Source organism: Hippopotamus amphibius, chromosome 4 (assembly GCF_030028045.1).
Source record: "Hippopotamus amphibius kiboko isolate mHipAmp2 chromosome 4, mHipAmp2.hap2, whole genome shotgun sequence".
Classification (NCBI taxonomy): Eukaryota; Metazoa; Chordata; class Mammalia; order Artiodactyla; family Hippopotamidae; genus Hippopotamus; species Hippopotamus amphibius.
The window spans coordinates 70606728-70630533 of record NC_080189.1 but is presented as its reverse complement, the minus strand read 5'-3'; the positions used below and the strand labels follow the sequence as shown (position 1 = coordinate 70630533).

At 36.9% G+C, this 23806-nt stretch overlaps 1 protein-coding gene across 3 annotated transcripts in view; it reads right to left on the bottom strand.

Moving 5' to 3' along the window:
- AHR (aryl hydrocarbon receptor) overlaps positions 1–20684 on the bottom strand; it is a 45098-nt gene extending 24414 nt beyond the window's left edge. Inside the window, exons 1-3 of one of the 3 annotated variants that reach the window (XM_057731297.1) lie at positions 20110–20426; positions 10507–10591; positions 9830–10017 (exon numbers count right to left, since the gene is read on the bottom strand). In XM_057731297.1, coding sequence (XP_057587280.1) covers positions 9830–10017; positions 10507–10514 — 196 coding nt within the window. In that variant the 5' untranslated portion in view covers positions 10515–10591; positions 20110–20426. Of the gene's footprint in view, positions 1–9829; positions 10018–10421; positions 10592–20109 lie in introns of those variants that run through there. The other 2 variants (XM_057731295.1, XM_057731296.1) reach the window with 2 other exon arrangements.
- Positions 20685–23806: the final 3122 nt, after the last annotated feature.

Here is a 23806-nt window from a genome sequence, read left to right as displayed (position 1 = left end):
ATTCAAGTCTTATTCTCATGTGCATTTAATCATATCCATGTTTCTAATATGGTACTTTCCTTCCTTATACATCTAAGCTCAGATTTTCATTTCTCCCTACAAGCCAAATATTTCCTCTTCAAAAAACACATTCCGAATTGTTCAAGAGAGAAATTTATGGGGAACAAGTATTGGCATGTGGTAAACTATACTTTGTATTTTGTTACTATAGTTTGCATTTAAACAGAGAGATGACATAGTAAATGTCAAGAAAAAGCATAAGCCCTTTTAATCGCTAATTGTTGATATAAATTCAACTTATTTTACAATAATATTTATCATCCCCTTTATTACTTCTGGCAGGAAAAGTTAAATTCCATTCCCACATTCATATAAGCATGAAAGAGAACAAAGCTATCACGTATTATAAAATTCAACCAACTACATCTATAAATTAGAAAGGGTTAAGTAATGTATTATTTCTTGAATATAAGGAAAACATCCCCAGGCTAGTATGGATGAGTATTTATAAATAATTTCCAATCATCTATAAGTGTACCTAAAAAGAGTTTCTTCTAGATTCTCTGAGTTAATAGACATTTCACTTCAGTGACGTGAAGTAAGTTTGTTTGATAAATGAAGCACTGTCCTTTTGAGGGAAAGAAAGGAGAAACTGCAATTTTTTTGAAAAACATGTTATATTCTAAGTTTCCAGGAGACAAAGATTAGGTGTACATTGTTTGGTGCTTTCTGATGATATTCACAGGTTATTTTTTTTCTGCCTAGAAGTTTCTACTTACCAAGGCAGAATAAAAGTAAATTCAGTTTTTAAAAATGCAAATGTTAGTGTATATCTTCATGAATGAATGTAAGCTGCATAACTGGTGGTTACTGTCTTTTTAGCAAATCAAAAGGCATCATTCTAAAGCTAGAAAAAATCCTTCCAAAGATGTTACTCAATATTTTTTCAGTTTTACATTTAGTTACATGCAATTCTATTGTAACTATATGTTAGGTCTCTGAATTAATGAAGCCAACAAGAGCAATTAATTTACCTCTTCAGTGGGGAATGAGCCGCATTTAGCTTTCCACGTAAACAAGAGTGGAATGAAAACTGCATTCTAAGGAGGAGCAGTGATTTTCAAACTTTCATAGACGTTAGAATCATCTGGAAGGCTATTGAAACACATTGCTGGACTCCACCCTCTAGAATTTCTGCTTCAGTAGTCTAGGATGGGGCCCAACAGTCTGCATTCCTAACAAGTTCCCAAGTGATGCTGAGGAGGAAGTACCACATTTTGAGAACTAGTGACTTAGAAAATCAGGATTTAGGAAACAACTCACAAATGTTCTGGATCTCATTGCTTCATATTGTCTAAAATTATTATTCCTCTGCTTAAAGAGTTCATTATTAATATGAATGTCTTCAGGAGGTAATTCTAATCCCAATTTTATAAAGGTGAAAGCAGAACCACATAATTTACTACTGAAACACAAGGCAATAACAAAAAATTCTATATGTACAACTGACCTGTGAACAACATGGGGTTTGAACTGGGCAAGTCCATTTATATGTGGGTTTTTCCCAGTAAATAACACAGAACTACGCGATTGTGATTGGTTGAATCCATGGATGCAGAATTTGGGATATGGAGGAACCATGGATGTGGAAAGCCAACTGTAAAGTTATATGATGATTTTCGACTAACCCTCATGTTGTTCAAGGGTCAACTGTATACAATTTTAGTTTTATAATTTGACTCACAAAGATCTTTCTTTTTAAGATAAACCCACTGCAAACTTAAAATATCAGGCAGACAAGCACTCTTATTGTCCATGCTGAGAAGATGAATGAAGACTCTGTGGAACAGTGATGACAAAAGGTCTAATCTAAAGCCACAAGGTTAGTAACTGAACTACCTTCTATGCCCCCTGCCTGTTGGTACTCTCCTTACATGACACAATCTCCCTCTACTGGGCCAGGACAAAGAGAGGGCAGCTGCCTCTGTAACACAGAGACTAGACCCTTGACACCAGACACTATCAAAAATCCAGTGGACAACAAAATATTCTGTAAAGCTGACTGTAAAGGGACTCCCACATCATGTGGGCAAAGTTAAGGCTAGAAGAATTCAATACAGGCAATTTTAGATTCACTAAGTTGATCTAACTTGACTGTCTCTCCTCTCAACCTCCCACTACTGACACCTGAGTGGCTTTCTGTCTTTCATGGCCAACCGAGAACCAGAAATTACCTCATCTAGTATTATTATTTTTCTATAGACTTTAACTTCATTTTAGCCTGCATTTTCACGTGCAATTTTCTCTTTGACCATCTAAGAGCCTGAAACACTGAATGAAGTCATCTTTGAGCCTACTCATTATCACCATAGCACAGTTTCAGATCCACACACACACAGATGTGCTTTCCTCTCTCTCTGCCCATCCTCAAAACATTTCATCTTTGGTATTTTCCTTCTTATTCTATATGCTTTCCCCAGGAATATTTTATTCACATTCATAGTTTAAAATACTATTTCAGTGAGATTATGATGACCCCAAAATCTAAATCTCTAGCTATGAACAAATAAATGAATTTGAGCTGATTAAAAATGATGGATCAAAAAGTAAGAAGGCCATAAGAGCAGGATTAAAAAATAACACATAAATATAATGACTAAATAAAAATGATTAGTGGTAATATAACTGTTTTATTACAGACCCTCAAGTGATTAGTTTTATATTACATGTGAAAGTACTTTCTAAAACACTGTAAGATGGCAGATGTATATTTCCATTAACCCGATTAGCAAAGACTCACAAAAAGTCAAACAATTTAACTACAGATATTTAAAATCTGTATTGGGAAAAAAAGAAAACAACTGCTGAAAGTTGGTTGGCTTTAATATTCCCTCCACGGTAATCTTCCTTTAAAAAAGAAAGCTAAGCCCATAAATTTATGACCAACTGGAACTGTTCATGGCCAAGCAATTAAGGATCTTAGAGTCATATAACACTAGGAAATGATCAAAGAGAAAATCCATTAAAGCAGTAAGTTTAAAAGAGACAAGAAAGAAGCAAAACATATAATAAAGGATATAATGAGTGTAGGTTCAGTTTGAAACTCTGATGTATATTTGTCACTGTTTCTAAAAATACTTGTCAAAGCAAAGGAAAACACTCAGATAAAAGTATCCTATATAAAATATCATAAAATTATTTTTTATTTTATTAATTTATTCATAGAATTTGACTCTTCCAGTGTAAGTTAGGATATATGAGGAAAAGACACATTAAATTCCTGATCCAAAGAAGTCATATTATTAACCATAAGAGCCAGGATTTGAATACCACTATACCCTGACTCAATAAGAATGTCCTACCATTCTTTTCATTCATCTGTGTTTCGATTTGCATAGATTTGATTTAAAATTTAAAAGAATCTCTAAATCTTATAGTTTTAGTTATGGAAGGTATCATGAATGATAGAGTTTCATATTTTCAAATGTGAATTTGGGAAAAAAAAACACAGCTAAATTACCACCTAAAATTGATAACACCATGGGTTAATGAAACCACACTATTTGATGATTTCAAATGTGATCTTTTAGGCAAAAAACCTACTTTTGATTAAGAAATCACAGTTGCTGTGATACTGAAAGTTTAGTAAATTACCTGATATACAGGAATTTTTTTTTTTTTACAAAAAGCATATAAAATTAGTACACCAATACTATGAATGTAAAAAACACACATACAAACCTCTTAAACTTTATAAAACATCAACCCTTAAAAAGGCTTTTTATTTAATTCATTTTTACTGCTTGTTCGAGCTAATTCTTCACATATATACATGCATATATACTTGTTTTTCAAGATAATGTTCTGAAATCCATAGAAACACACAAGCTGAAGATGAGTAAACACAATAGCTCTTTTTTGAAAACGTAATGAACTGGAAACGAACTGTTACAGTATCTACAAAAGGGAGACCAAGAAAAGAGCACATACGATTTTTAATGTAAAGGCAACAAAGATTCATGGTAAACAATGAGGTTGAATAAATTTCAGATCATCATGTAATGTAAGTTAACACTCATCATCCTCTCCTCTCATACCATTTTTAGACTTTGTGAGTTTAAAATACTCCAATATGTAAAATATTTACACTTTATAAGATGGTGATTATTTTAAACATGTATAATGATTCATGACTCATTGCCCCTATATTACCTCATTTTAAAAATAACCAGAAAATGATTCCCTATGACAACTGCAATTGCAGGACTTTGGAATTAGAAACTCAGATTCCCAAACGCACCTGTGTCAGGCTTACTGCAGCCTAGGCAAAATCACCTTTTTCTTGTGTATAGGTTTTCCTTTCCACAAACTAAATCTGTACATCTCAATTATAGAGACGTCATAAAGAGTAACTCATGACAGAGATTAATGAAGGATGTAAAAGGTTTCACCGTTAATGACGAGATGTTAAAAATATAACTACTGAGAATATTTTACAGAATTAACAAATAGTACATGCCCTTGACACTTACAATTGTCCCAAAGAAAGAAAACGCTTCTGCCTTTTTTACCTCATTAGACGTTAGTCTCCACAGAGAACATGGATTAGTCATTCTCACCAATTTGGGGGACTGCTGTCAAAAAGGAGAATAATTTAAACAATCCTTACATGATGATGAATATTTTTTAAAATGACAGTGAAATCTAATTCAAATTTTTTTGCATGTTAACATTACTCTTACTAAGAATAAAACATTACCATACTGATTCAGACTGATTAACAAGTGCGAGGTCCACTTTGTGACATGGGTCTTCCCTTAATTTTCTACTTTTCTTTTTAAATTAGAAGAGGATAGTTTAATTTTAACAGCTGAAATTTGATGAAAAAGTGTGAACATGATGCTCAAGATTTTAGGCTTTCAGTCTGTATTTCCAAGACCGAAGTCCACACTGACTTGCCAGGTCATAGCTCCACTTGGTCATTTTCTGTCCTCAGGCTCCCCTCTACTTTGATTTAATTTATCAAGAGGCAAATATTGCACTTTACTGTGTTTAATTACCAACATCAGAAAACAGCAATTTTTAATTTTTAAAATTTGTCTTCTAAAAATAGAAAAGACTCTACAGAAAGACTTCAAAGATACATAATTTAGAAAAGTCTTTAAACAGTTAAAATAAGCAGGGAGGACTAGAAGGTAACACAGAGGACCAATGTTACTGAGGAAACTGAATAGAACTTAAACACCTTCTACAATTTCCATTAATCTATTACTAATATATCATTGTCATTAACCCTTAAACATGTCTAAATATTTCCACTGTGTAGTAACTAAAGATAAAGTATCACTTTATTCTGGAATTTTTAATCTATCAAATTTACAAAGGGAGTGATTTTTTCCTTTAAATTCAGAGACCCATTTGTACATCCCATCTACACTGGCAAAACTGAAAAATACACCGAGATTGCCAGACTACTGGGAAGTATCAATACAACAGGAACATCCAGCAGAGAAGAAAATGACCATTGGCCCAGGAACAAGGCAATGAACACAAAGTGAACGCAAAGGAGCAAAGGAGATGCCGCAAGAATGCAAGGGGCAGTACTGAAAGCACTGAGAAAGGGCACAGTGATTGTTCAAAGAAGATAGAATCCTTATATACCTCTACACATTTCACTGTATGATCCAGCCCATCAATTAATTAAAGACCCTGTAAAAAATTTCTTACTGCTAATTCCTTGCATCTGTATATTTAGAAATAGAGAATGAATAATTGATTAGAACCAATAATCATAATTGGCTATTAACAGAAAGATTGTCTGGAAACAGCAAAATATTAACATCATAAACCAAGCCCTAGAGACATATTTCTAAGTGTATCATTTAGAATTTCAACATGAATTTTACATTGTTTTTCAGATATGTTAATACAATTAAGTTAATAAACATACATTGAGTGCCCACTCTGGGGCAGGCATTGTCCTAGGTGTTTAAGGTGTAACAGTAAACATACTGATAATATTCTCAAAGAGCTCCCATTCTAGTGAGAAAAACAGGCAATAAATGGCATGTTTAAGTGCACCAAAAAAATAAAGCATTATGAAAATGAAAATTTTATAGTGATTACTTCATCATCTGTAAAATAAGTAGAACAAACTGATAAACAATTCTCTGAGCTTTCCTGTCTAGAATACATATAGTTCAAGACTCTTCAAGGATTAAGCATTCAAAGATTCCCACTAGTTCCTCAGCTGAAACCAAAACTAATAACTAACAAAACTTGTAATCCTCTTCCCTCTCTTGAAAATGCTCCCTAAATGTTGCATTATACATATTTAATGTGCACATTTTTAAAGGATTTCACATACTGTATTTATCACAGTTTCTGAGACACTTGACTTTGAGCTATTAGAGGGCAGAAGCCTTTTTCCCCCTTTTCTCCTTCATGAATTCAGCCCAGTGTGCAGTATTTGGAAGCACAACCCTGAATTACAAAATGTATTAAAAATAATTTCAATTTAACAATGTCAAAGAAACACCTTCTAACTTTACCATAATGACTGTCTTGTTCAAGTACTTTGAAGTTATATTTTAGAATGTTTTGATTAATTAGAAATAAAGATTAATGTTGTACTTGAAACTGAAGTGTTGCTTTTCAGACAGTCTTAGAGGTATACTCATGGCTCCAAAGTTTAAGAAGATCCCATCCAAGCTGGATTATTTAAACTCGCAATAAATAGATGTATTTTCTTGGAAAAATATCTATTGTTACAGTAAAACTTGAGTTTCCTTTCTAACAAGATTGTATGATTACTCGTTTATATTGTTCTTTCCGCAGGAATTAGCACACCCCCTGTTTGCATCCTGTTATTCACTTAGAGCTTCCCTTCGCTTTGCTCTACTCTTTCCCTAATAGTGGGCGAGTGGTTTTAACCACACACAAAACTCCTAATCACTGTCTGCCTGCTCCAAGTCTACTCATTTGCATTTAGTACTTGTTTAGGCTATAAGAATTACTTGCAAATTTTATTCTCTGTGTTTTTTCAAAATATTGCATTGCCTTCCTAGAGCACTGGAAGTCTGGGGAAAACTCTGGGATTTTTCACTGATTATTTCCCTCACCTTCCATCTAACTCTGTTCCTGCACTGAACAACCCTACGCAACTGCTTAGAATACACGCTACCCTGCAATCCAAGCAAGCACACTTACAGTCTTTCTAAAACTTTGTACATTTGGATCTTTCTAAAGGCAAAGAAAAAAAATTTAAGTAATTCAGGACATAATTAAAACCAGGTTATATCACTGCCTCAGACTCATTTAGGATACTGATAAAAATACAGATTCCTGGGTTCTACATAAACCTACACAGACTCAGGATAAAAGGAACATGCCCTAGAATGTGCATTTTAACAGGCTTTCCAGGTTATGCTGATGCACGCTGAAGTATAAAAACCAGTAATTCTAAGGACTTAAAGATAATATAATTGATGAAGGAATGACACAAATAGGGTAATAAAATCTTACTGTTGAATACACTGAACCAGAATAAAAAATAAACTTATTAATGAAGAGCCAAACAAATACTTTTTAACAAGTAAGAATTCCATAATGAGCCCTGCTAAACTATGAGATTCTTTACAAGGTAGATTTTCGAATTGCTTTTACTTGAAGTATTGAACAGGATACACATCCAATCATGAAAAAAAATATATATATATAGCTTTTTACATTAAATATACATATATTAATGTGTATAAGTATGTGTGTAAGCATATACACATATACACACACAGAGACAGCCTAGAAAGTGGTATGTTAACACTGAAATGGCACACTGGCTATTCTCCAAACAGCTTCAATCCTGCTCCACTGCTTCTAAACAGGGAACAACCCATACATTTTTTTCCTCTTTTTAACATGTAATTTGATTTCCCATTTTAGAGGAGCAGGAAACAAAAAGGCAAAATGATCACATCAACACATCTTTACAAGAGTCAAGGAATAATGCCTCCCTGGCTTCTAGACTATAAACCCTCTAAGGGCAGAGACCACATCTTACATGGCATGGAGCCCCCCATCACAAGGTCAAACAGTCAGCACAGCATGCAAATAAATGCTGAAGATCAGGACTGCATCCCAGGAAGCTGAGAGTGACCTTGTGGTTATAATCTACAATGGGGGCTCCCAAGCGTGCCACACCACCAGTGTTTATGATTCCACTGATCTAGGCTAGAGCCCAAGAGCTGGCATTTCTAGCAAATGCCCAGGTGACGCTAATGCTGACTGTCTGGGGTCTACACTTTGAGAATCGAGGATCTAGGGAACAGTTCCCAGGATTCTGCTATATATGGTTCCCAGGAAAGAGAAGTAATTGAGATATGGTCAGTAAACACAACAGAGGAAATGTAGAAACCTAGTTCTAGCTCTATCACAAAATGAGTATATAGCACACGCGTGCGTGGACACATACACACACACACCCCACTGAACATCACGTGACTCACCCAGAGGATGAAGGGTCTGGAATACATGAAGACTGACAATTCAAAAGCTTTTTATATAGATCAGAGAAAACATAAGTGTCTACTCTGAACCCTTAAATATATAATCTTCCCTGAAATTATTATCCTCAAATCAGTGTCTATGCCCAGATTACAATGGTTAAACTATGTAATTTTTAATCCAAAATGAAGAACATGCAACATGCAAACAAATCAATAAATACAAATGATGCTCAGACTAAACACAGCAAACTGTCTAAACATAAACCTAAAGAGAAATAACTGTTTTACAATATTTTACACACAAATTGCAAATTCAAGTATCTGTAAATATGTCAAGGGCCACAGGATCAGCATCCTCTGACAGTTTGTAAGAAGTGCAAACTCTCTGGCTACACCAAAACCTACTAAATAAGAACCTTAATCTTATCAGGGTCCCTATGTGATTTGCAAGCATGTTAAAGTTTAAGAAGCACTGACATAAGTCACTGAGATTTTATCATTAATTCTTTACAACTATTGGTAAAATGACATGATATATTTAGAAGACTGAACAGTTCCTAAAAAAATCTATTTCTGACATATAAACAGACAAAAAGAGAAATCAAGGAATTATTTTACATGAGAAGGCACACTGAAACATTATTTTCAAACAAAAACTTCTATTTAAAATACTTTATGACCATGATATACTGTGATTAAAATGTAACAAATATCACCTAGTTCAAATCCCTAGCATACAGCTGAGTAAACTGATGCTAACAGGTTAAAGTCAAATAGTTGTCAGTGACACAACGGAAACCGAAATCCAATTCTGCCGACTCCAGTAACGAAATGCTCTTTCCAGTGGGGAAAAAAAACTTTAATTACATTTTCCTGGAGCAAGCACATAGTTAATATAAAGCAGTAGAAGTATACATAATTCTGAAAGGATAAATGAAATGATGTATCTGTGAAACATACCGAAGAAAACCCAGCAAAAATATATCATAGTAGCTAATATGCGTTTTATTCTTTCCATTAAAAAAAAAGGCCTTAGAAAAATGAGTTGGAAGGAGAACAGAAAATGTCACACTTAATATGAGTGCTATGATTTTCAAAGAATGACACCACATATCATTTAAGTGGCAGCACCTGTTTGATGAATCAATCTGGAAAAATGATTTTTAGAAATACTAAATATTTGGCTTTGCTACCTAAGTTTTATTATACAGCAATAAACAAGACTTTTTCACATAGGGCTAATTTTTGCAGTTTTCAACACAGAAGCAGAAACAGCCATATTCAACGTTAAGCGATTACAGAAAAATTAAACCCTTCTGTCTTACCGTCAAAGAAGCTCTTGGCTCTTAGATAACTGACACTGAGCCTAAGAACTGAAAGTTTGTCCAGCTTATTAATAACATCTTGTGGAAAAGGCAGCAGGCTGGCCAAACGGTCCAATTCTGTATTAAGTCGGTCTCTATGCCGCTTGGAAGGATTCGACTTGATTCCTTCAGCTGGGACTGGCTTGACACTGAAAAACAAACAAAATTCCACAAAACACATTAAAATCTATAAAGCAGAAATTTCTATTGCATTATAATATATCCTTAACTATTTTTCTAACAAAGCAAACATCTAAAGTCTACTTCAAGTTTACATAAATCCCTTCAAAATGTTCCCTTCATATCTTAATTAAGAAAAACAAGGGAATGGGTAAACTCCTTCATAATGTTTTATTAAAAACTTATGAACCCATCACAGGAAAATGCTCAGTACCTCTTAAATACCTCATATATTTGTGGTACATGATTCCCAATTAACGAATCTACTAAGATTTTTTCCCCTTCAAACACAGCCATTGTTAGGGGGAAGAAAGAAATCTGCAATAAGAAATGGGAAAATTATGCTTCCTTTGCTATCTTCCACAAAAATCACCTGGGCATCATTTATGTTGTAAATGAACAGGAGCAACCTTAAATAAAAAGCCATTCTCCATCATCCTCAGCTTCCTATACTTAACACTTTCATCCTGTCAGTGACAACTTCTCAAAGCCATTCTGGTATCTCCACAGGGTCATCCAGCCATCTAATGGGGTCCTCCAATACTAATGCAAGAAAAGATCTGACTTTAGTTATTGATATTTGTTGACTGACAAATATTAGAAGTTAACTGTTTACCAGAAATTACCGGCAAATTCTACTTTTATGGCCAGTCAGTAATCCTACTTAATTAGTAGCCATCACACTGTGTGTCTCAATTAGAAAATCCGATGATATTCCAACATTTAGCAGGATTTTCATCCGAGAGAAAAGCTACTTTGAGAAATTGAACTTCACACAAAGGCCTTAATCCATTAAAGTGAATTTACAGATCATCAGACACCAATGTTGAAATATAAAAAAAGAAGATATTAAAAAAACAAAGAAATTTTTAGATCATGTCTCTGAACCTTTCCATTTGCCAGAAAAATAAAGAATTATCCAGAGCGTTCTTGTGATGAAGACTTTTTTCCTCCAGTTTTACTGAAAAGACAGGCATTTTTGATAATTCAAATTAAATTATTGCATCTTAAAAAGGAGAACTTGGCTTGAGTATAATGCTATTAGTTTGATTCAATCAAAACATTTCTAGATAACATGTTTTCAATGTTACATGAAGTAACATGAAGAAGTAATACTTTATGCAAAAAGCTGATAGAAAGTAATATGAAAATTTAACGTTTTTTTCATTGTCCCTACCCAGCATATTTCCTCAGAACTTGTCTATTTCTGTTTTTTTCTATTACAGTTTATGTTATTTCTAGAAAAAATAAGAGTAAGAAATTGGTAAAGTGGCATATATACAAAATAAGTCAGTAGATACTTTCTCTAGACAATGTGTTTGCATACTTAACAGAAATTGGTGACTATTTCTCTGGCTATTTTCCCTAATCACATGTATAATCAAATTCAAGTCACACCTAATTACTGCACCTCTCCAATTAATCAACTGAATCTCAACTTTTACCTGTAATGCATGTCTATCTCATTGAATAATTCTCTACTAACTACCTGTTAAAACAAATATTGATTTGCATCTATCATGTCCTGGGCAGTCCAGGAAAACATTCTTCTCCTATATACTCAAAAAGTGTGACAGGAGCTGAGTACAGTGAGCAACTGCTTGAAAAAGGATTTTTATGCAAAAAGTGGTATCTGAATAGCATCTTGAAAGGGTAACAGGATTTCAGGAGGGGGCATGACTGAGGAGTGGTGAACTATGAGAGGGCCTATCTGTGAAGCACAGGGTACGAGAGAGAGAGGGGGAAGCTGGTTAGGGCCACCTTCCTTCAGCAAATACTGACCACCCTCCAGGTGCCAAGCACAGAACACTGAGCGGTGCACAAAACGTACTAAAGCTCCTGTTCTCCTGAAGCTTACATGCCAATGGAAGGATGCATAAATATATGTGAATTAATAAAAAAATAAGCACATAACTTTCTGGGCCAGTAAGTGTTAAGAAGAAAAATAAAGCACGATAAGGAAGTAAGGGTGACAGGGGTGCTGGTTTTGATAGGCAAGGAAGGTCTCTGACGTGATGTTTCAGCACAGACATGACTACAGTGAAGGAGTGAGCCGTGTGGGTGTCTGATGGAAAAAAAATTCATAAACGAGGAAACAGCAAGTTTCCCCACAGAGATGGTATAAAATTGGCCTTGGGTATCTGGGAGTCATCTTAAGCTTTCAGCTAGGATTTACATGACCAGTCTTGTGTTTCACTAAGCTGACTCTGGTCATGGAGAGGATGGAATGCAGGGCAGATCGCACTGAAGCCAGTCCTTCTTTCTCAAATATAAATCTGTCACCCCTCTGAATCAAACCTTTCAGCAGCTCTGCACAGTCCACGTTCCTTAGCCAGCAAACAAAACCCGTCTTGATCTTTCTATGGCCCCTAACTATTCCTCTGTTCTCTTTTCCTCCAGGCAAAGCCTTCCTTGTCTGTTATGCTCCAGAGCAAAGAAATGACTTAGTTATCAATATGTACTCTGGTGCTTTCATACATGTTACTCCCCAGAATCCCCTGGTTCTGCCTCACCAGCTTCAAAGCGCTGCTCAATTAGATCACTTTTGTAGAGTCTTCCCTGACCCACTCCCACTGGATTCCTCCCACAGGACTACTGTACTTTATGCATCTTATGCAAATGCCTTAAACACCCATTCCATTAAGGAATATTCTGTGCAGACAGCATTTCCCATAGTCAAAAATAAAATCTAGCCGTGCACTCTTGGTAGCTTTCCAGTAATGATTACAGAACACTGGGGAGAAGACAGTGACACAAACACTGAAGCAAGACAAGCTGCTATGACACAGAAAGAAAGAACAATAACAGTAGGATACAGAGGTTTAGAGCTGTCTCTCCATGTGACACTGCTGCCTATCTTGTGCTGGCTCTTCGCAGTAGTCACCCCTGCACTAGACGAGACTATTTCTTTACACAATGCAAAACTGTCCACAGCTCTAATGTGTATTACTATGCACATTATGGAATATTAAGCATGAGATCAAATGTTATGCAACCTATATTGGATAGACTTGCTTGTGGCTCTTATTACAATGTAAATAATCATTTTGTATCTCCAGTGCTCAGATAGTACCTGACATAGAGTGGACTCTCAATCAATGGTTGCTGATCAGAAGTGTCCAGAAAGGAAATGATTGGAGCCTGACCAAAGGGAGTGACAGTGGGATAGTAAGTAAGGCCTGGCTTGAGATTTTTTAAACACAGCACTTTGTACCTACCACAAAGCTCGGTACAGAGCCAGATTCAAATGCTCACTCAATTAAACTGACTTGCTGACTTCCTAGGTATAGGAAGTAAGGGAGAGGAAAACGGTGAGTGAGGAGAGAGGTTGCAAATGACTGGGATTTGTAGCTTAGGATAACAACTATATTTCCTAATGGAAGGTATGCCAAATGAAGAGAAAAAAGACTTGAGGACAGACCTCAATGACACCAACAATTAAGTATAAGGTCGAGGAAAGGGCTCGGGCAAAGAGGACAGAGGAGGAACGATAAGGCAGACAGGAAAAGAATGAGGGTGAAACATTGTGGAGGTCACAGAACAAAGTCAAATGCACAAAGTTATTACGGAAAGTCAGGGCTGAGAAGTACCCACTGGACTTAGCATTTCAAATCCACTGTTGTTAAAGCTGAAGTAATAGATTTGACACAACTTTTCATCAATTTTATGAGAAATATTCAGAACTATTTTGTGAAAACCTTCATACTATCCACACCTATTAAAGATGCACTGAATAATTAAAAATAGAGAGTAATTCTACGTCAATTACACTTGACTTGCATTATGCCAGTACTTCTACATTTGTATTGTCTTTAAACCTATGCCAAAACATACTGCCAACCATCTATTTAAATAAAAGGCTACCCTTGAAATATAAGTAAATGTCCCCGCAAGATTGGATTTGGGATATCTGGAATTCAGACATTTCCTGAAATAGACTGTAGATGTTGATCAGGTACAGGAGCAATTTATTATTTTTTTTAAACCTTAACCTCAAAAATCTTGTCCCAACCTGTAAGTCAAAATTATTGTGAAAGCAAGACTTTAGCTGACTGCACGCCACGCTTCTGTTTTAGAAGCCCTGCATGCCGTAAGTACCAGCGGTAACAGGCCCAATAGCATGTCCAATGCCAGCCTGTATGCTCTCTTTAAAGCCTTTTTAATATCTCAGGCTAAATGTCTCTTAGGCTCATCACTTGTGCTCAGTGTTTGAAACAGAGTTGAAAAACAAAACAACCCAGTTTAATCATAAATTACTATAATTGTAAATGTTTAATTTTTATATGACATTTACCATAAAACTTCAAAATGACATGCAAAGACATAGTTTCAGTAATCCTATGAGATTAAGGTGACATTTTCTAACGGAGATTACCTATTACAGTACTGAGTTTGCTCTATCAGCTTTTTCCTGTGTGTGATTTAATCTACTCTCACTGCTTCAGTCTACTTACCAATAACCTGTTTATTTCCAGCCCCTCTGCCTGAATGTTCTCACATTCATATTTTTCAGAACTTGGGCACTGCTTCTCTGCATCTACAATGGTATGACTCTCATTCCAATAGCTAGGAAATTAAAGTATTTCTCAATAAATCTCTCTGCCACACTACCTATACCCCATAAAGCCCAGCTCTTAAGCCCATTCATTCTTCATTTCTTCCCCATGGCTTCAGTGCATGCTTACTTATCTCTGTATATAAATGTTGAATGTTTATCATCATAAATTATATGCTTAATGTGATATTAGAGAGGGGATCTGTGACACAAAGTCAAATTTCACTGTTAGGCTGAATACAGCTGGATATTTTACTTCCCTATGTGAGGCAAAAAACATCTAAACGAAAACTTTTGAGAATTCTGGCTAGCAGTTACTTGTAAGGAGTCCGAATTCTTCAGTCACTCTCCTGCAGCCACGTTATAATTGTGATGGGTTCTCCCCTTTCCCTCTTTTGCTATGCTTAAGGAGTGGTGATGAGGTAGAAACAGCACATAGTGTTTAGCACAGGAGCTTAACAATGAAAACTGGAACATGAAAAATGCCCTAGAAATCACTGTTACTTCCAAAATCCTGAAAGAAATCATTAAGGATGTTGCCCAATAACCATAACTATTCACAATAAAACATCCACAGACAATGCCTAGCGTGCTAAACTGAAGATAACATTATACACATATTACTGCTTTTTTAACGTGCATGTTATTTAAAACGAATACTTCTCAAAATAGTATTTCTCTGAAAATAAGGTAAAAGAACAAACTGAAAAACAAAAGACAAAGAAAATCAGTATGTAAAGGACATCTAAGTAGAAAAATCTGCAAACACACAGACTATTATTCCACACTTACAATCCCAACATAGAAGTTCAATTACCCACTCCATCTTTTTTGCTTATGAAGTTGACAATTAATATTTTTAGGATATAGACACTCCTACAGACTACCAAAAAGAATGTAAAATTTTTGCAGAGTAATTTGACAGTATGTTTCAGAGCATAATATTTGGCTCAACCTTAAAAGTATAATGCATTTTTGTACCCCATATTTCCACTTACAGGAATCTTTCCTAAAGAACGAATTAAAAGTTTGCATAGAAATTCACATAGCTCAAGGATATTTTCTGTAGTTGAAATATTTAAAGATTGGAAATAACAGAATTTCCGCCTCAAAATAAATTACATAACTTTAACAGAAGGTAGTACCATGCAGCCACTGAAAACAATGTTTTAAAGGAGGGGAGGTAGGTAGCACATCAATGAAAATAGGAGGAAAAGACCCTAAGAAGAGAGGGCATGAATGCAAGTATGGAGTTAAGCTAGCACAAATCGTATATGGGCAATGGTAAATAATTTATTTCAGAACACTATCTGAGAAGAAACGGTGAACATTAAGGAAATCCCTAGTATATGGGTGTAACATGCACATCACTGAACTTACTCACCTGGGCAGTACTGGGAAGTTGGAACAAACATAAGCTTTGGAGCCAAAAGACCTGGAATCTGATATTAAAACTCAGCCTTTCATTGCCTAACAATTTTGAATCTGAACCTTAGGTCCCTATCTAGAAAACTGAAATAATAATACCTTTCCATACTATTATAAAAATGAAATGAAATAAAATGATGTCTGTAAAACACTGTGCACGCTTATGTCACGATAAGTACTAACAAACAGTAGTTTTTTGTTACATTAAACCAGTATGCAAAAAAATCAATTTTAAAAGAAGCGTGGAAGTAGAAAGGTACTGTTGTTAAAGATTTACATGGTGCTAATTTCTAAGTAATTGTCTGAATTATATGCATCAATAAGCATGTACTATGTAAGTTTTTTAACCAGTGGTAGCACATTTTATTATCCACAATCGAGAACACAATCATATACTGCCTCTTACTGTTTCACAGGAGAAACGATTGCTTTGTGATAATGTAAGCTAAAATCATTTAAGAAGAGAATCTATGTTTCTCTTTCATCTATATCATTAGAAGTCTTTACAGCTTATAAAACACTTTTCTACTACTAATTTTAGTTGTGAGAGTGGCAAGGTAGGTGTTGACTGCCTGCCTTATTGGTCGATCATTTGCCCAGACCTACAGAAAGTGAGGAAAACAGACGTCATCTTTTAGTTTAGAATTAGTGCTTTTTCAATTTATATCTCACGGTTTCCTCTTTTCACCATTTATTTTTATAAATGCTACCATTAACTTACCACTTTCACTTATTTATTTCAGAGATCCAACATGTAAGAGCCTTTATATCCACTATGTATAAGCTATCTGACCAAGCTTATGTGAAAGAAAAACAACAGTGGAGAAACAACTATGTAACTAAAAAGACCTATATTTTTATTTTAGAAGCTATTTAGGAAATTGTACCATGGTGCATTTAAATCAAACGTTTTCAGTAAAACATTACATAATTTTATTCAACTCAGTAAGTATTATGTAAGTGAGGCTCGTTAGATTTAAATAGAATGAACAGCAATTTAGCAAACATAGCAAGGAAGACACTGCTTTTATACTAATGTTATTACTGTGTTAAAGTAGAAAGGGTCAACTAAAGCTAAGAAGTTATTTCCAACTCTGACACTTCATGATGGCTGGCTTGATCACCATTACTGCTGGTATCATTTTTAAGTGTAGATTTCATTTACTCAATTCCTATTATTTGCCAATATTCAACACTAATTTTCTAGAAATAGGGTAAATTGAAATACCGTCAAAACTTTTTAACAACCAAAAATATACATCCAAAGTTATTATCATCAGGGGAAAAAACCCAGACTCTATTTAATTCAATAGTGTGCTTTTCACCTATCTTCATGAGGCAAAGTAATTAAAGAAATGAACAAAAAGGCTTTCATCTCCAAAGAAAATAAAACAAGAAGAAGATTTAAGTTAAAAATTTTTTTTCTTTAATTTTTTTGGTTTTTTTTTTTGATCAGGGTTATTTTAAGGAACATTTAAGGAAACAGTAGAACCTATTCCTAAGGGTATCTTTGAAAATTTCTTTAGGAACATGGATCGGATACAAGGTTGCTTCATATCCTTTAATTTTCCAACTTTCTTTACTCCAAAAAGAAAAGAAACATTTACTGAGTGTCTACTATGTACAAGATACTTTAGTGGGATTCAATTTAACACATTTAAAATGTATTTTGTACTAAGATAACTGTCAATGTTGCACTTTGCCACTAGGGGGAGTTTATCTTGTTTAATAAATTCCATTGAAAATTGACTGGAAGAGCTTCAAGTTAAAATTATGCCTCCCACTTGATTCCAAAATCTTATGGAACTGTATATTTAAATGGGCATCTTATTAACAGTCCTCTAATTATACTACAATATATTTTCTCTTTAAGTAAAATACAGTGGCTCACTTAGGGGGTCAAAGTTAAATAGATCTCAATAACATTTTCAACTCAAACAAAATGAATTTTTCTGACAATGCGCCAACATATTACAGAGCCTATTAGCTACAAACTAATAATTTAACCAAAAAAACACATTAAACTTAATATTGGGTTTATGGCCCCATTCTCAAAATGGACTCTAACTGCATTTTAAGTTAATCATTTTTTCATTCAGGTAAAAACAACTTTATAAACAATTTCATGTGATTCTGTAAATGCCAGCACTAGGCTTTTCTTATGGAGTAGCGATGTTTTAAGGCATTTATATGATTAAAAACAATGCATGATGCTCAATAACATCTAATAAACATTTATACTAACTAAATAAAATACGGGTGGATGTGGAAATGCTTTAGTTGTATTGTATTACAGGAAATTATTAAATGCAAATATACTAACATCTTAGAAAGTATATTAAAATGTTAAGATAAAATAATAAAAGGTACATCTTATGTAAATAAAAGAAAACGTACAGTACTATGTTTAAAGGGACAATCTTTAATAAAATGTTAATGAGAAGCCAAAAATCTTAAACTTTATAATTAAAGCCTTCTATTAAAATCATCTAGGTCTTTTTGTAACACACTGAGTGAAAAGCAATAACTTAGAAATCCATCAGGGACATCTTCAGATTTTCTGACCATATACATAAAACTTATGATATCTTTATTATATATTAAGCCAAGCGTACTATTGTACTGATAAATACATAGAAGTGTTTGTGATGCCTCTCAATTTTCAATAACCATTATGGACAAATTCAAATTAGACAGATACACTTTTATATAAGAAACCACTCTATAAAACACAAGTATTGTAAACCAATGTCAAAAAAACTGCCAAGACAAAAACTGTTGACTCGGCAGTATTCCTAACGTCAGCCACACTGCAGGATAAATCTTCCAAATTTTAATCAGTCTATTTATAGATGAATATCCTCTGTTAATGCCAAGTCTAGATCTGAAGGACTATAATTATTGAAATTCTAAAAGGAAATTAAAACAGCCGAATAATTGAAACTTTTAAACTGGTCTTAAATATTAATCTTAAAGTGTTATTTTTCTGGTTTGGATTAGTGACCTAAACTAAGTTTTAAGCCAAATGCGCACTTCTGATTTGTTCTGGGTAACCGTTTAATGTGTTCTTAAACTTGTTTATGAAAGTTTGAAAAATGTGAAGTCAAATAACTCAGGGATAATAATTAGGAATAAACACATGAATACTGCCAACTCACAAAAGTACATCTGTCCCAAGCACGGATTTTTCTTTTTTCTAAAAAATAAAGTATTCCCCATCTCACACAAATATCCCACCAAAACAAACATATAAAAAAATCTAAGTTTGTAATCTATCAGAACTGACAAAACTTGGTAGTAGAGGGAAAAGGGAATTAGAGAAAGACGCTAAGAATGAAAACGTCTGTTTCCATAATTCCAGCTCCAAATCATTTACAGACCCTAAAACCACCTCCAAAATGATAAGAAAGCTGCCCCAAAAGGTGACTGAAAATTCAAATCCGCTACTGTATCCTGGCTACTACACTCACTCAAACCTGCCACCGTCTCTATACATTTTAACGATATGTTCATGCTGAGCGCTACAAAATTACTGCCAAAAAAGTAAATAAAAGAGCAAGAGAAAGCCAGTTGCACCGGACCAAAAAATACCTTCAGAGGCACTCAGCCCCTTTCTTGCAGACAAGCACGTGTTTAGCTCTTTAAAGCATCTCGCCCTACCAGGAGTGAGAATGGTGACCGTCCTCTAACCTAACCGAGGAGGATATTAAATGTGAAAGGGGATTTCAAGACGGGCTTAGGTTAACTAATCCACCAGCCCCACAGGGCAGACCAGAGCTGTCAACAAATTAGCACCACAGCACAGTCAACAGTGCTGCAAATGAGTGGGGGCGTGAGAGGGTGCGTGTGCGCGGGAGATTGGGGGGCGGGGGGCACAATTTTTTAAATGCAATCATTAAACACGGAAAACTCCAAGGCCCGCGTTTCTCGACCGGCCTCCAAAGCTCGATTCCACGGACTGCGTAGGGAAGGGACCTAATCCCCCGGCGGCGGGGATTTGGGGGCGGGGTGGGGTGACCTCCCGCACCCGCGCGCCTGAGCGCCCACCCCCGCGCCGCCGACGCGCTCCGACACTCACGTTTTCTGCACCGGCTTCCGCCGCTTGCGACTGGCGTAGGTGATGTTGGCGCTGCTGCCGTTCATGGTGCCCGGCTGGCGGCGGCTCCTCCCCGGGCGCGGGCTCGGACTGCCCGGTCCCCGGGACCTGGCGGCGACCGGGACGGCGGCGGCCGGCGCCGGGTTCCACGCAGCCGCACCCGCTCCACCTGCGCCCTCCCTGGGCGGTGGCGCAGAGCCTCAGCTCCCGCAGCCCCGCGCGTCCAGGTGCGCTGCCCCCGCCTGGCGCCGGGGGGCTAGGGGCGGGGACCGGTGAGCCGGGCGGCGCAGGTGCCGTCTATCCCAGCGGAGGCGGAGCGGCGCTGCCCGAAGGTGAGGCGGCCGAATGGAGGAGGAGCCTGGGCCGCCTGTTTGGAATCCCGGCCTGGGTCGCGCGCTGTGGCGCCGCGCCCCGTGACCGTCGCCGCGGCCCCTCGGGTGAGGGAGGCGCCGCCGCGCTGCTCCCGGGGCTTCCCCGATCCCGGGTGCTTCCCGCCTGCGGAGCTCGGACTCCGGCCGCCGCTCTCGGTGCCACCAGCTTCCGCTCAGCTACGCGGCTGCCTCTGGTCTGAGCCGGTGGTCCCGGTCACGCTTTCGGAACCTAGAGTCGAGGGGACTCGCCTGGCGCTGCCTCCCGTTGCCGCTTACACCGGCTGAATAGCAGAAGCGCCCCCGACCCCCCTCTGGCCCCGCCCCGCCCCTCGTAGTCCCGCCCCGTCCTACTTGGCCCCGCCTTTCGCTATATTCCCATTTGAGGGCCCCACCCTCCCGGCACGTGATGACGTAGGGCGTAATGGCGCCCCCCAGGAGCCATCTTCTTGAGGTCAAGGGGAGGACTCTCTGGACACTTTTCCACCTCAGAAAGGTGTGAGAACAAATTATGCGTGGCCAAACGCTTTGTAATTAGACAAGGCTAAGGACAGAAATGCCAAATAGTGAGCTTAAATTCACCTATATAAAAGACAGTGACTCAGCTAAGTTTTGGCTAAGAATTACAGTGAGTTGGCAGATAATCAGTGGAACTATAGATTTTCCTAGAGAAGCAGCCTTCAGGAGGCCACATCTGAGTTGAACTAGAAGGCTAGGCGTTTACTTGTCTTTTTGTTTGGGTTTGGTTTTTGTCTCCATACTAGAGACAAAAGTATAATATCCTTTCCCCACACAGAATAACTTTGTTATGCTATGATCAGATTTTCAATAAGGTGGAAAGGAAGTAAGGCAGCAGGAGAGATTTGAGGATAAGTAGTCTGGTATGGTTGGAGAGAGGAGCTGAAAGTGAAATTCAGAATTCTAGAATCAAATCATAAAGCCTTGATCGAGAGTCCAAATTTTATTCTGCAGTCAATGGAAATGTTTTGAGGATCCACAGCAGGAAAGTGACATTCTGGTGTCTTGGAAAAGTCACCCTGAAATGAAAGTGCAAACTGGATTACAGGAGAGCAAGACTGGATGCAGGGAGAGTAGTTACGGAGTTGTTGAAATAGTCCAGGTAAAAGTTCAGGGAAGTGACAGTAGGATGGAGAAAAAAAGAAAGAATAGATAATAGGGAAATAGATGCGGAGAGAGAGCAATCTCAAGTGGCCCCAGCATTTCTGACTCCTTCTGCGCCTTTAACCAGGATATTGAACACAGAGGAGTATGTTTTGCTTGTCAGGAGCAGAAGGGCAACCAGACTAAGATGTCTAGATGAAACCTCACACCTTTTCCATTCCTACATTTCAAAATGTCATCAAGCTATTTCCGCCTGGCAAGTTTGTTACCTTAAATTCAAAACATCAATAAATTGAACATCATTTTCTTTAGCTGAAACCTTGCTCTGTCATTGGCTCAACCATTCTCCAATGAACCTATGAGACATCTTCAACTCCCCTACCACTTACATCTAAATATTCCAGCAAATACTATTAAATTTAGTGCTTTGCAACATTCCTAATTCATCTTTCTCCACCCTATTCTTCAATGATAACACAGAGAGTGCCATATCATTTGAAATTTCTACCCAAATATTGTGAATGTTATGCCTGCTACACATTAATTCAGTCAGATGTTTTGAGGGTATTTGCCTGTGTCCCAAGATTGTGCTAATACTGAGGAGACAAGGGTGAACAAAAACAGAAAAGTACCACACTCTCAGGAAATCCTGTAATGGAGAAGCACATGATTCAGTATGGTCTCCTAGCAGAGAAATTTGACCTAGTCATTGAGGCAAACATAGGCTTTCCCAAAATCATGACGGTTGAGTTGAGGTCTGAAGGATAAAGTCTTAGGAGAAAAAAAAGGAAGAGCATTCCAAGCCAATGAATAGTACAAGCAACATCACTTTAATGGAAAGGAGCCTGGTAAGTAGTGTGAGGGACTAAAACAAGTCCAGGATGAGTGGGGGAGGAGGGCAAAATGATCAAATTTGTGTTTCGAAATATCACCGTATCTGCAGGGTGTAGAACAGATAAAAGAGGGAGGAGCAGGATGGAATGGAAATGATACTCCTTGGGAAACCACTTACAGTAGCCCAGCCAAGAGATGACAGTTACTGATACAAAGATGGAGGTGATAGTGTATATGGAAAAAAGTGAATAGATTCCATAGAATTAGAGAAAGTCTTGAAAGGTGGAATGGATGAATATACGACAGGGAGGGAAGAGGATGTGTCAAAAACATAATAGTTTTTTGGACTATGTTTCAGGCTATGTGATAATGGCATGTACTGCTAGAAAATTATTAATTTAGCTTGGATCTCTTGTGTTTGACTTACCTTTGAGACATCTAAGGTGTCAAGTAGGCCATAGAATATGTAGGTTTGTTAACTCAAAGATGTATGAGCTAGAGATATTTCAGAAGTAATTTGCATTTAAGTGACAAAGAAGAGATTATGAAGGTTGTAGGGTGGGACTATAAGTTAGAAAAGGAGGACTGGTCCCCGAAAAACTTCTCTATGTGATATCTAATGGCTGGACAGAAGATGATGGTGCTGTAAAACTGTCTGGAGAAGAGTTGCTAGAGTGGTAACAGGAAAATAAGGAGACTCTTGTCATGGAGGACAAAGTGGAAAAATGAATGCTGTTGAGAGGTTCAAATAATATGAGAACTGAAAATGTTCTTTTTGGCTTCTCAACATGGGGTAATTTGTAACTTTAGTGAACACTGTTGGTGGGCTAATGGACCTACAGATGAGATGGAAAGGGGAACAGAACTGAATTGGAGATGAGGGAGTGACATCAGCAAACACAGAACAGTTGTTTTTTTAAAAAGTTTGTGAAAGTGAGAGACCTAGGATGGCAGCTAGGGGGAGTAAAGGGTTAAATTAGGATTATTTATTTATTTATTTAAAGTGAGTGATACTTAAGCAGATGAGAGAGAGGTGTGAGAGAGATTGAAATTGACTGTGTAAAAAAGACAAAGAACATCAAGAAGAATAGATACTAAAAATAGTAAAGGCAGGAGAGAAAGTATGCCAAAGCAGAAAGGTGGAGTGAGGATTACTGTCGTGTAGATAATAGCAGAAACAGCTCTTCTAGTGCTTTCCTCAGAGTGGTCCACAGCTTCTCATGAGAATTATGAGAAATGTAGAACCTCTGTGTGTCCTTGCTGAGTCAGAATCTGCATTTAATAAGCTCTCCCAAGTGATTCAAATGTACATAAAGTTTGAGGAACATTACAGAAGCTGGGGGACAGAAGTGTGG